The following is a 13910-nucleotide window of genomic DNA, read 5'->3' on the forward strand; positions in this document are numbered from 1 at the left end:
ATAAGACACCCCCCCAAAAAAGGAAGTTTAGGTATACCTAATGAAAAAAACTATTATATAGCAAATTAATTAAGATTTATTGGAGATATTATATCTAATAAAGAAAAATTAATTTGGTGGGATATGGAATCATCCAAAATAAATGGGAATGTTCAAAAATATTTGTTTAATGTAGTAAAAAGAAATACAATAAATCATATGAAAAACACCTTTTTAAGAAATATGTTACATATATGGAATAGATATAGAGAGAAGTTATGTCCCTCAACTTCACCATTAAAATTAGTGACTGAAATAGAAGGTTTCCTACAAACCTAAAGGGTTTAGTAGGATTTTTTTTTTTTTTTTTGGACTTATATACCGCCCCATAGCGCTACAAGCACTCTCCGGGCGGTTTACAATTTTAATTATACAGGCTACACATTGCCCCCCTGAGTCCCCAGCAAGCTGGGTACTCATTTTACCGACCTTGGAAGGATGGAAGGCTGAGTCAACCTTGAGCCGGCTACCTGGAATTTGAACCCCAGGTCGTGAGCACAGTTTTAGCTGCAGTACAGCGTTTTAACCACTGCGCCACAAGGCTCTTTTCAGGATTGTTTAAGGAAAAAAAGTGTTGCAAGACTGAAGGACTGGATGAGTAAAATAAAATCGAAGGAATTGATTATGGTTAAACTTCAAACTAAAACTATCATGGTATAATTATATTCAGCTACACATTTGGACGAATGAATGGTTGAAAACTACAGTAATGGTAAATGTAGAGAATGCACCAAGTATGAACAATTTCTATCATCACATGAAGATATGCAGAAAGATGCTTTGATAATATAATTTTGGAACAAGAGGAATTACCACCTGTGGCAGATTGCCCAGCTGCATCCCCATCTTGATGGTGGGTCCTCACCACTCTAGTCCATGTGCTCGTAATCTCGAGATTAGACCACTGTAATGTGCTCTATGTGGGGCTACCTTTGAGACTGATGCGGAAGCTTCAAATGATGCAGAATGCAGCAGCCAGATTACGTAGCGGAACGAGAAAATTCCAACATATCTCTCTCATTTTGGCTGCTCTAGATTGGCTGCCCATTCGTTTCCACATTGACTTCAAAGTGTTAATGATGACATACAAAGCCCTAAACGGTTTAGACCCTCGATACCTGGCAGAACGCCTTCTCCCACCTAGATCTACTCGAGTCACTCGCCATAGCCAGGAAAGATGGCTGAGGGGCCTGACGCCGAGAGAGGCCCGGAAAGAAAAAATAAGAAACCGGGCCTTCTTGGTGGTGGCCCCTCGACTCTGGAACAGCTTGCCACCAGAGATCTGCCTGGCACCCTCACTGGGTATTTTCAAGAGCCAATTAAAAGCTTGGCTTTTTAAGCAAGCCTTCCCTCCTATCATTACTTGACTTTTACTTTTCTTGATTTTTGCCGTTTATTCCCATCTTGATTATAGTATTATTGTAGATTTTAATTGTTGTTTTTAACTAGTTTATGCACAAATATACTGTGAGCTGCCCTAGGTACACTTCTGTCTAGAAGGGCAGGATAAAAATCCAATAATAAATAAAATAAATAAATAAAAAAAGTGGGGAACAGAAGGTTTGAAATTAATTTTGGAAAATTACTTAAAGACAGAAATTAAAATAGAGGATTGGATAAAAATGTGGAGGATCAGAGTTTTAAGGTCAGTGTCGGTAAGAATAAAGGAAACATTTTTTAAATCTGTTTAAGATGGTATTTGACTCCTGTAAAATTGAATATAATAAACTCATATTACTCCAAAGCTTGTTAGAAATGTGATGAAGAAACTGGCACGTATTATCATATGTAGTGAGATTGTAAATTGGTTAAGAAATTTTGGAAACTGATTTTCAAGGAAATATGTGATATATTTGGTGAAGATACTGAATTTAATGCTAAAATTGCTTTGTTGTCAACTTTTGATAACTTAGATCTTGATTATTACTCGAAGGTATTGATTACTAACTTTATGAGAAGTGCTAGAATATTAATAGCTAGGTTTTGGAAAGACAAGAATGGTATTAAGTTACAAGACTAGTATTGTGAAGCATGGGACATTGAATTAAATAAGTTGACTATTGAACAATATGAAAAGAGGGGAATTAAGTTCTAATATTTTATGCTATTTGGGGTAAATTTGTTGAATTTGTATTAGTGAAAGGAAAAGGGAAAACCCCTAAACAAAAATCTATACAATTTTGGAAAGGAAGTTTGTAATTGTTCAATGGGGTCCCGTGGGTATGGGGTGCATGGTAGAATTTAGTATTTAGCAAGAACTATTACGGTATTTGTATTTTGTATATATTTTGTTGTTGTATTTGTTTATAAAATAAAAAATCATATTAAAAATGCAGGATCATAAACTTACGGTAGATAACTGACTGTCATAAAAACAGACACCAAATGCGCCATTTAATAAAGAATGCACTTAGTAAAATAATCCCCTGAGACTCAGTGTAAGGGAGCCATGCCACAGAGAAAAGCAAGAGGATAAAATCTCAATAAATGAAGGAAAATCCAAACAAAGGAAAAAAATCTCTACATCTGTTACATACAGCACTGATGGTACCTGTCTGTCATGGGTTTGGAGGGAAAGTTCCATCCTATGGGGAGTGGAAGGCGGGACATCAGGGGGAGGAGCTGTACTGTATATATATTTGGAGCTTGTGTGGAGAGTGAAGAGTGGGAGTCTGTGTGTCAGACTGAGTACAACTGTGTGTCAGTTAGTACATACCTGATAGGTTCAGGTTTCTTTATAGGTAGCCAGAACTGATAGGTTCAGGGTCTGTGCTTTACTTTAAAGTGTTCTGTGTGAACCAAACTGTTGTATGTATGATTGAGACTAAGCCACGTTACAGTATCTTATTTACCTGATCTTTTTATTTACCCTGTTTGTTATTTAAATAAACCTTGTTCTTTTGTTTAGTAAAATCCATTCCTGGTCTGTGTGACTTCTTATAGGGAATGGTTGGTGGCAGCTTAGTTAAAGTGTGGCATACTCCAGTAGGTCTGGGGTTGTCACATTGATTGGTGTCCAGCGTGTGGGATACGACTGGTCCAGTTGTCCAGTGGTCCAGCAAAGCCTTGGCAAGTGTGCCCAGAGCAAGGGGGGTCTAGTCAGGGAAAATCTGAGGGCGCGTAGGTAATCTTCTAGGCTTACCTCACGGGGAGGTAGGCTAGTGGAAGAACGTGCACACTCAGATTGGGGACTAGATTAGGGAGCTCTGAGGCAACCCGTTTTGGCGGGAAAGGGCTGAGGCAAAGCTGTGTGAAGTAACAGTGATCTAGCCTGTCTGCTGAGAGGCCTAGCAGAGGGGGTGGATTCTGCCTGGCAACAGTTGCAAGTTAGTGCTGAAGGAACAGCAGCAATCTATAGAAGGCTGTTTCTGAGGCAAAAGGAAAAAAGTCGTCGCTTTATTTTGAGGCTTGACTTTTGAAGGCAGCCTGTTCTGGGGGGATTATGCCCTTGACTCGAAGCCAAATGGCAGAAATGGGGGAAGTAAGAGACCCACAGGTAGACCAAGGTTCTGAGGAGGAATTTGGCTCAGTGTAGGATGAGAGCACGGGAGAACAGAACCCAGAACTCAGAAAAATGCTCCTAGCCCAACAGCATGAACTGAGGGTGAGGGAAATGGAGGAAAGATTAGAGAGAGAAAGAATGGAGGAAAGGGAGAAACAAAGACAATTTGAGTTAGAGAAAATGGCGTTTGAGCTGAAGAAGCTGGAGATAATGAATAGAAATAGTAATAACAATAATAATGAGGGGAACCCAGGGAATGGGGAAGGCAGCCTGTCTAAAACTGACCTGAAGAAATTCCCTGTGTACCACAAGGGAGATTGCCCTGAGGTGTTCTTTTCCCTCGTGGAAAGAGCGTTTGTGGACTTCTCAGTAAGGGAAACTGAGAAGATGACCATTATGCGATCTTTAATCAGTGGCAGCCTGGCAGAAGTCTATGCAGAGATGCCAGTGGAACTGTTGAGAGACTTCGCTGAGTTTAAAAAACTGGTGTTTGCCAGACATGGGATAAATGCTGAACAGCTGAGGCAAAGATTCAGGTCACTCACAAAGAAACCAGAGCAGACTTTTACCCAAGTGGGGGCCCAACTGGTGAGGCTGCTAGAGAAATGGCTGTCTCAGGAGGGGACAGAGACCTTCCAGCAGCTCAAAGACCTGATAGCGCTGGAACAGTTTTATTCAGTCCTGCATGGGGAACTGAAGTTCCAGGTGAGGGAGAGGAAACCGAAATCTGTGACAGAGGCGGCAGAGATCGCAGATTTTATTTACCAAATAAGAAAGCCCTTAGGTGCTGAGGGGAAATCGGTAGGTAAACCCAAAGAAACCTACAGCAAGTACTCTCAGGGACCAGGGAAAAACCAGCAAGGGGGAGGGGCCCATGTTGAAGGGAAGCCCTCAGACATGAAACCACAAAGACCTCAGATTTTGGAGGGAAAACCAAAACCAGATGAGAAAGACTCCAAGTACAGCAGAAAATGTTATTTCTGTCAAGGAAAGGGCCATCTAATCTCAGAGTGTGAGAAATTAAAGCAGCTAAAGGGAAATTTGCCTCATGATTTGAGTGGAACCAAGCCAAAAGCTGTGTTCTGTGTCCAGACAGAGCAAAGCTCCTTGCCACTGAGGGAGCCTGTTACCATGGCTACTCAATCTGGAACAGTTACATCTGCTGATCAGGCTGGGGAAAATGGTCCTCTTGTGGAGGTCAAGCGCTGCTTACTAGTGAGAACAGATTCACAGTTGTTTGAGACCGCAGGGGTGGACGTAGGAATACTTGACCATCAGTATAGGGGGCTAAGGGATACTTGTTCCCAGGTGACCCTGTGCCATCCAGACATTATTCCTGGGAAGTATATAATCCCAAATGAGAGCCTGAAGGTGGCAGGGATTGAGGGGCAGGTGATCTCACTGCCAGTAGCTGAGGTACCTGTGAGCTTTCAAGGCTGGAGGGGAGTTTGGCGGCTAGCGATTTCATCGACTCTGCCAGCAGCCGTGCTCGTGGGAAATGACCTGGCTGAACATGTGAAACGGGTGCTAGTGATTACACGCTCACAAGCTACCACGGGGACAGTTCAGGGGGGTACTGAAGAGCCCGAGGTTGAAGCAGGTGAGGGTAGTCCCGAAGCCGTGGCAGAAACCTTAACCACGGACAGCAAATTTGGCCAAGAGCAAAAGGCAGACGCCACTCTCCGAAAGTGTTTTGAAAAGGTGACAGACACCCAGCTAACACCTGAAACCCCAGCGAGATTTCGTGAGAAAAAGGGAATTTTATATAGAGAGACCCTGAGGAATATCTCAAAAGGGGGAGATGGGATCAGAAGTCAGCTAGTGGTACCTGAAAAGCATCGCCCCATGATCTTACAAAGGGGGCACTCTGACATGTTTGCTGCGCACTTAGGGGTGAACAAAACACAGCAGAGAATCACACAAAATTTTTACTGGCCGGAAATAGGAAAGCAGATCAAGGAGTTCTGTAAACAATGTGATGTGTGTCAGAGGCAGGGGAATAACCGTGACAGGACCAAAGCAAAGTTGTGCCCTTTGCCTGTGATTGACACCCCGTTCAAATGTATAGGAGTGGATATTGTGGGACCTTTGCCCAAGGCCACAAAGAGGGGGAACCGGTTCATTCTCACCATTGTGGACCATGCCACAAGGTACCCCGAAGCCATTCCCTTGACTAACATTGAAACTAACACAGTGGCAGATGCCTTGGTGGGGTATATGTCCAGGATGGGATTTGCCTCAGAAATAATCACAGATTTGGGCACATCGTTTACATCGAAGCTCATGAAACGGTTATGGCAAATCTGTGGAATTAAACACAAGGAAACCACTGCCTATCACCCCGAAAGTAATGGGTTAACGGAGAAGTTCAATGGGACTCTGATGCGCATGATTAGGGCTTACTTGGCAGAGAATCCAAACAATTGGGACCAGAAGCTGCAATCCCTTTTGTTTGCTTATCGATCAGTGCCACAAGCCAGTACCGGGTTCAGTCCGTTTGAACTTTTGTTTGGGAGAAGGGTGAAAGGTCCACTAGATTTAATCAAACAAAATTGGGAACAGATCACCCAGGATGACCCACAAGATGTTGTGACATATATAGACTCTTTAATGAATGACCTAAAGAGAAACCTAGAGCTAGCAGCAGAGAACCTGCAAGCTCAGAAGGTTAGACAGAAAACCTGGTATGACCAGGAAGCCAGGGAGAGGAACTTTGACCCAGGGGAGGAAGTGCTTTGGCCTAGGCCCTGCAAAGAGAACAAACTGCAGCTGGGTGGCCCAGAAATAAAATACTTGGGTCACATAGTAGGGGGAGGAGTGATCAAACCCCTGGAGGCCAAAATAGAAGCCGTTCGTGATTGGCCCAGACCCAACACCAAGAAAAAAGTCAAATCATTTCTTGGGTTGGTGGGCTACTACAGAAAGTTCATCCCGAGGTTTAGCGAGATGGCGACTCCGCTGACCGATCTGACGCGGAAGAACACTGATGACCGCATCCCGTGGACCAGCGACTGTGAGGAGGCGTTCCAGAGGTTGAAGGAGGCGCTCGTCCAGTATCCAGTGCTGCGTGCTCCCGACTTCGACCGGGAGTTCATCATCTACACCGATGCGTCTAACAGCGGGGTAGGAGCAGTTCTTTGCCAGGAGGATGAAAATGGTGACCAGCATCCAGTGTCCTACCTGAGTAGGAAACTCCAGAAAGGTGAGAGACATTTGGCAACCGTGGAAAAGGAGTGTCTGGCCATAGTATACGCGATCCAGAAGGCCAAACCTTACATCTGGGGAAGACATTTTGTTCTGTGCACTGACCACTCACCACTGCAATGGTTAAAGACAATGAAAACCCATAATAGTAAACTTATAAGGTGGGCTTTAAACCTGCAAGATTATGACTTTGAAGTGAAGGTGGTCAGAGGGTCAATGAACTGTGTTGCTGACGCCTTGTCAAGAAGACCCGAAGAATGAAGACGGCGAAGAAATATGGACTATGTATATTTTGGTGACCAAAAGTTAAATGTACCTGTTTATTTAACAAGCGTGGTTTGTATTAATAAAGGTAACTTAATGTATTGTAAATATGAATGTTTAAATGCATAAGTAATATGTTTAACCTAGAGTGTAAGTATGGGTTATGGGAGTGTGTTATAATGTTTAACTGTGATGCGTTTTAATCCTGGTTGTTTTTTTGGAGAAAAGCACTTTAGCTTTTCCCCTGCAAAACAACTTATAAAGAGGGGAGGTGTTACATACAGCACTGATGGTACCTGTCTGTCATGGGTTTGGAGGGAAAGTTCCATCCTATGGGGAGTGGAAGGCGGGACATCAGGGGGAGGAGCTGTACTGTATATATATTTGGAGCTTGTGTGGAGAGTGAAGAGTGGGAGTCTGTGTGTCAGACTGAGTACAACTGTGTGTCAGTTAGTACATACCTGATAGGTTCAGGTTTCTTTATAGGTAGCCAGAACTGATAGGTTCAGGGTCTGTGCTTTACTTTAAAGTGTTCTGTGTGAACCAAACTGTTGTATGTATGATTGAGACTAAGCCACGTTACAGTATCTTATTTACCTGATCTTTTTATTTGCCCTGTTTGTTATTTAAATAAACCTTGTTCTTTTGTTTAGTAAAATCCATTCCTGGTCTGTGTGACTTCTTATAGGGAATGGTTGGTGGCAGCTTAGTTAAAGTGTGGCATACTCCAGTAGGTCTGGGGTTGTCACAACATCCAACAAGTATTTGCTAAAACAAACAGCATCACTTAATTCTGTCTAGTATACCACCATTTTTATGTAATACTACCTAATAATTCACCATTCTACACAGGCAGAATTCCCTCTAAGTGAAATCAGGCCACCCAGCTTCCATGGAGGAAGTGAAGTTCTGGAACATAGGCAGTTGGCAAAGGGAGGAATACTTTGTTTTCCTTGACCAGCCTGCTGCATTTGTAGCTAGCAAACTGTTTCCACTAGCCTATAAAAAAAGGAGAAGCTTAAAAGAGGAGTCTATAAAAATCTCCCTTTTCAATTTTATTTTGGGGAGGGATGCTAACAATTACTGAGAACTAGCATGAAGTAGTGGATATCGTGTCAGCCTACGACACAACAGATATGGATTCAAACTCCACTTGGCCATAGAAAGCTCATGGGGAACACTCCTGGAACATTTCACATACTGTATCTCAAAGACCCTACTATGCTTGCCATAATGTGGACATAACTTGATGATGCATAAGAACATCTCGCTTCACTGGTTACTCGTTGTGTCCCAGATCAGATTCAATGTTTTGACAGTCCAGTTTGGAACCATGTTATTTGCTGGAGAGTCTCTCCCCAATGTCATCTGCCCAATCCACCAGATCTTCCCTGGCTGGGTTCCTCTGTGTGACTACCGCGAAGGAGGCCTTGAAATCTTCTACAAGGGGCAGGACCTTCTCTGTGGTGGCTCCAAACTTATGGAACCAGCTGTTGAAGAAGTTACACTTGGCTCCCTTCCTGCTGTTATTTAGGAGGCAACTTAAAACATTTCTTTTCAGGAAGGCCTTCCCCACCAACCCTGGTTGATGGATTGCTTACCTCTTGTCCTGCTATCACCAGGAAATTGCTTATGTGGCGTTGTTTTTTCTGCTGTTATATATTTTAATCTTATTGTTTATTGGTTATTTAATACATATTTGAATGTGTTGTTAAATCAGCCAGAATAGTGCACTGGCACTAATGGGATGGTATATAAATAAAGTAAGTAAACAAATAAGAACAACATGAAAATTGGAGGTTTAGTAATAAAGCTGATCTAAAGTAATGCTTTACTCCTAATATATAATTTTACAAAATAGGCTGTATGAATCCGAAGTCTTTTTCTTAAATTAGCATGTATAAATATTCTGTATCTTGTCTTTGTCCAGGAAAGAGGGAAAACAGTACTTTCTGCCAGTACATTGCTCTACATAAGCATCACTGACAGAAGTATGACTTACATTTGACTGCTATTTACTTCTGCACATACCAAGTTCACAGTGAGGCAGCCAGGGCTAGATATGCAGGGCCCAACAGCTGACTGCATTCTCAAATGACCACTCAGAAGAGAATGGCAGATGATCTGGAAGCAGCAAAAATGCCCGATGTTGGTAGAAAAGTTTAAAAGCATTTTCTGGGCAACCGAAGACCAGCTGAACGCAGTTAAATACTTATTTTATTACTTTTATTTTTAAAACATCATTTACAAGACAGAATTTGTTCCAGTGAGAGGCAGTGATTAATATAAAATGGAGATTTGGGACTTAGAAAATCAAGGTTCTAGCCTCCACTGATCCACAACCTATCTGCTACCTTTTCTGTTATCTCATGGTCAGGCCAATTACAAAATTATGGTAGAGCAGTCTAAGCATCTTGAAGATAACAATGTTTGTTTTTAAAAATCATCAACAGCAAATTGATTAGAAACCAAGCCAAGATCGTATGAGACCCTGGATGTTAAGTAAACACAGGCAGATGTGGCACCACAATCTAGCCTCTAAGAATGTGTCATTCCCACAATGACTGAAAGATCATCTCAATGGAACCGGTGCACGGTAAGTACTCAATCTAAGACTCCTTTTGCATTCTTTCTTTCAGAAATTACGTCTTACCTGTCAGGAATGCCTAGTCTCTTGACGCTTCTATAAACTGAAAGGGTATTGGCCACGTGGCGATAGTTAAACCAGAATCGAGATGTGCAAACCTGAATGAATTAAGAAGTGGAGGTGAGATTTATATAGTTAACAAAAAGGGGAAATGAATTTTACGGCTCTAACATGGTGGCTCCCAAACTTGGGTCCCCAGATGTTCTTGGACTACTGCTCCCAGAAATCCTGGCCAGAACAGTTAGGAGTGAAGGCTTCTGGGACTCTTAGTCCAAGAACATCCGGTGACCCAAGGTTGGGGAACACTGCTCTAATGCACCAAAACAGTCCATCATAAGAAATCAATTTACTACACAGATGAATGATGCTAATAATATACTTGAAAAAGGATAAACAATTATCCCTACAATTTTACAGTGCAGTGAATGCTACCATACTATTACACTTCCCTTTAGCTCACAAGCCATTCCTCTATTTCATTCCCACCACCCTTAACCTCAACTTATGTTAAGTAATGTGCAAATTTCATTTCTATTGGGAAAAAAACAGAAGAAAATGTTTTTAAAAACCCTAACAAAGCTACACAAATATACAGAAAAGAACTATGCAGACAGCTAGAGGTGTCTTTCAAGTATGGCTACAAGCTTGTTATGATTAAGAGTCATATTTTCTTCAATAGTGCCAGTGACTGCAGCAAAAACTTCAAAGATTTTATTTTATTTTAATGTTTCATTTTAATGTTTTATTTGTATTATTTCCACTTTGTTTAAAATGCATTGATTATTAGTCTTCTTGTTCCGCTTTACTGTACTGTTCAGCTCTGTATTGTATTGTATTGTCGCACTGTGTAAACCGGCCAGACTGGCATGGGTTGCCAGATGGGCACCATAGAAAATAAACAAACAAATTCCTCTGCTCTCAATGATGTTTCTCCATGTGCACACAGAGACAATTACAAAGCACCACACATGCACTTTTTTATACTTTACCTTTCAAAAATCCAGGTGATGGACACTGCTTGAAATACTGAATGTTTCTAACTGCTTAAACTCCACTGTCACTCTGTGGAGCCCACCCAAAACAGGCTAAAATCAATCCCATCCAGTCTAATCCAAGCCTAATGTGTGAGGGCAAAATGCAATCCCACATGCCAGGTGGTGGACCATATTTATTTCTGGAGGTGGCCATGTATGAATCCCAGTAATAGAAAAGAGATTTTTGTGATGGGGAGGGGAGGGGAGGAAAATTTAGAAACTTACCAGAACCGCCCAGTTGTTTGTATGTCCACTCCTAAAAAATTGTTCTGCTTGATTCTGAAAGAAAAATGCACCAAATAATCTCAAAAATAAAGCTGTAGAGATACTACTGCTTACTGAATTCAAATGTTGAAGAATTATAACATATTAGTATGTAATTAATATAGTTCTTGAAGGTTTGCATTGGGTGAAACAAGCAGATAGATGTTGCAGAAGTGCAGAGGAAAACTTTGAAATGCAGGCAATTACCATCCCCACCTCTGTACCCATAAACCCTAGAAGAGTTCAAAAACAAAGACAGATCAGTTTCACCAGTTCCCATCTTTTGTCAAGTTAATCAGTTCTAATTGTACATTCAAGACGAGGCAGTTCCAAAACACTTTTCTTTTCCGCAGGGGTAGCACCTGGCAATGAATTGTTGCTGAAAACATTCATGGTACATCCCCCAACTTCTCAGGGGGGAAAGGCAAACCTGAAAATGTGGCAGCTGCCAATAAAGAAGCATCAGCACACAAACACAAAGCACTGACTGTTACCATCCTAATACATTGTGGTCACTGATCAACTAGTCCTTCTGCTCCAGTGTGCCAAAAAAAGGAATGACAGCACAGATACAGGCCAAAATTCTCTTCCTTACGTAGCTACACAAATGATGTAACATTTGGAAGCAAATAGTCCCACACTAAGAAATCAGCATAGGCAGCATAATTACTTAACTTGAGGTAATTCATCTCCAAAAGTGATGCTATTTGTTCTACACTAGCATAACTACAGAAGATATGGGCCACAGCCTCCCAGAAAAAAAAAATAGGAAAGAGTAATTGGAAGAAGTAACAGCTTTCTTCACAAGTACTGCATGTTTAATCCTTCCTGCTTGAGGTAAATCATCACATGAGGGCACCTTCTTTTGCTAACCAGCCCTGCTTTCTCTCTCATTTGCCTTCATTTTCCCTGCGGCTGGAACACCAGCAGTTACCTCGGGCCAGTAAAAATCAAACCCCGCTGCTTTGCCATTCATCCCAATTAGACATGGGTGCTTTGTATTCATAGGGGGGAGGGGGAACAAGGGCGAAACCTGTCCCGCGGACGTGCAAGCAGTAACCAGCGCTTCCCCCGTTGCGTACCTGCACTCCATCAGCAAACGCTAAAGTACAGCAGCTGAGTAACACAGCTATCACTGTTGCAGCAAAAGGACAGCACGGGACCGGCATGGAGGCAGCCATATTAAACCGCCCACATGATCAAGGAGGAGGCGGAGGATTGACTGCCAAGCCGTGTAACTCCTCCTCTCACTGCAGTCAACACAAGGGGTGGGGTGGGTTTTATCATCCCCTTGATTGTTTTCACGGAGTAACTCCTTATCCCTTTCATACTGTGAATTGAGGCTTGGGACTAGGGTGGTGGAAGAGAAGGAAAGGAATGATGAGAAGTCAGTTTGTGGATCTCTCTTCTCCCCCCCCCCCCGCTTCCTGTTTCAAAACCATTTGTATGCTTGATCAGCCTTACCAAGAAGGAGTGGTCTACGGATCTCTTATGTTTTTAATAAACTACAACTTTTTTCCATGATCACAAGCCATATTTGCTCGCATTGATGGGACTTAGAATCCAGCATCTGCAGGACCACAGGTTTCCTCTCCTAGCTGTACACCTTAGCCAGGAATAAAACTTATGGGATTCAAAACAACTATATTTCTGAGTCAGCATTCATAATGATAATTAAGTGCCACCAAGCCAATTCTGACTTAGGACGACGCTTGCCAGGGTTTTCTAGGTTTGAGAGTACTCGGAAACTGCTTGCGAGTCCCATTGTGCAGCTTGTGCAAGGCCAACAGAGACTTGCTCTTCTGGGATGCCCAGCAGTGAACTGAACTGCAACCTCTGGCTCCACAGCCAGAGGTTGCACAACTTAACTCACAGCCAGATAGCTAACTCCAGCCAGTTAGAATGCATGATGGGACTTCATAAATCAAGGACAGGGAGTGTGTGGCTCTCAAAAATGTTGCGGTTCCCCACATCAGTGGTTATGCCAGCTAGAGCTGATGGGGACTGTATTTCAGAAACATTCAGAGCACCCAATGTGTCCCCATCACCCTTTTAAAACAATCCATGTAGTGTGGTTTATAGCACAGTAACTTGACTGGCTCGCAGTGGCCTGAACTCAAAACATTCCACAATTGTTCCCATCCTATGCACATGTAAACAGAAATAGCTCCAATCTGTATGAAATGGGGCTTTGATGTAAAATGAGGACTATGTGGTCAAAGTCTGCCTATTTGCATGAAGATGTTACTAGCCCCTTTATATAGACAGAAACCACAGTGAAACACTTTCAAACACCTGTAAAACTAACCAAAAGTGAAAACAGGACTTTTTCTAGCATAAAAATGTAGTGAAGAAGAAATGTCAGCTGTTGATTTCTGCCCCACTTCAGTCTACCTAGATTTAACAGTACTATGGCTATTTAAAAAATTGGCAGCCTGACCCCAAAATTTTTTTGTTTCAACTCCATTTATGAAATAAGAATTGGAGTGAACAGGATGGGATATCAGAGATGCTGACTTCACATTTGGAGGCATACTGTACTGTATTATGGTCCATTTATTTGACTAGGAGCGCCCATGTCTAATCTCAACACAAGAGGCCACTGTTCCCTCTTTTTTTAGTTCAACTCAGCCTCCCCAACACTATGAGGATGGGGCAAGCAAAGACAAGAGGCAGCAGTCGCCAAAGCTTCAAACCCCTCAATTATTCTTTCCCTTTAAGACTTCCTCTACTCATATTTCATCTCTCTATCTACTACAGTAGGGATGACCCAACAGGGCCACCCAAAATGAAGGAGCCGAAGTCATGCATGTCCATTGTGAGAATAGTCACTTCCAGCCTAACCTACAACATTTTGCTGTCTGGGGCAAAGAATAAAACAGAACCCTTCCTTAACCTGTGTACAGAAACTGACTATACTGACTCTCGAGTATTACTTAATGGGACAGGCTAAAAG

The 13910-nt window shown here is 42.3% G+C and overlaps 1 protein-coding gene across 5 annotated transcripts in view; it reads right to left on the minus strand.

The window, feature by feature from the left end:
- The window catches only part of PIGK (phosphatidylinositol glycan anchor biosynthesis class K), a 148181-nt gene extending 135814 nt beyond the window's left edge, over positions 1-12367 (minus strand). For all 5 annotated transcript variants that reach the window (XR_012086459.2, XR_012086458.2, XM_020794705.3 and 2 more), the window contains exons 1-3: positions 12037-12367; positions 10916-10969; positions 9663-9754 (exon numbers count right to left, since the gene is read on the minus strand). Coding sequence is in view for 3 of the 5 variants with exons in the window: in XM_020794705.3 (XP_020650364.3) it covers positions 9663-9754; positions 10916-10969; positions 12037-12135 (245 nt within the window). In the remaining 2 variants the exon portion in view is untranslated. The remainder of the gene's footprint in view (positions 1-9662; positions 9755-10915; positions 10970-12036) is intronic.
- Between the last annotated feature and the right edge of the window lie 1543 nt (positions 12368-13910).

This window comes from Pogona vitticeps, chromosome 4 (assembly GCF_051106095.1).
Source record: "Pogona vitticeps strain Pit_001003342236 chromosome 4, PviZW2.1, whole genome shotgun sequence".
In the NCBI taxonomy this organism is placed as follows: domain Eukaryota; kingdom Metazoa; phylum Chordata; class Lepidosauria; order Squamata; family Agamidae; genus Pogona; species Pogona vitticeps.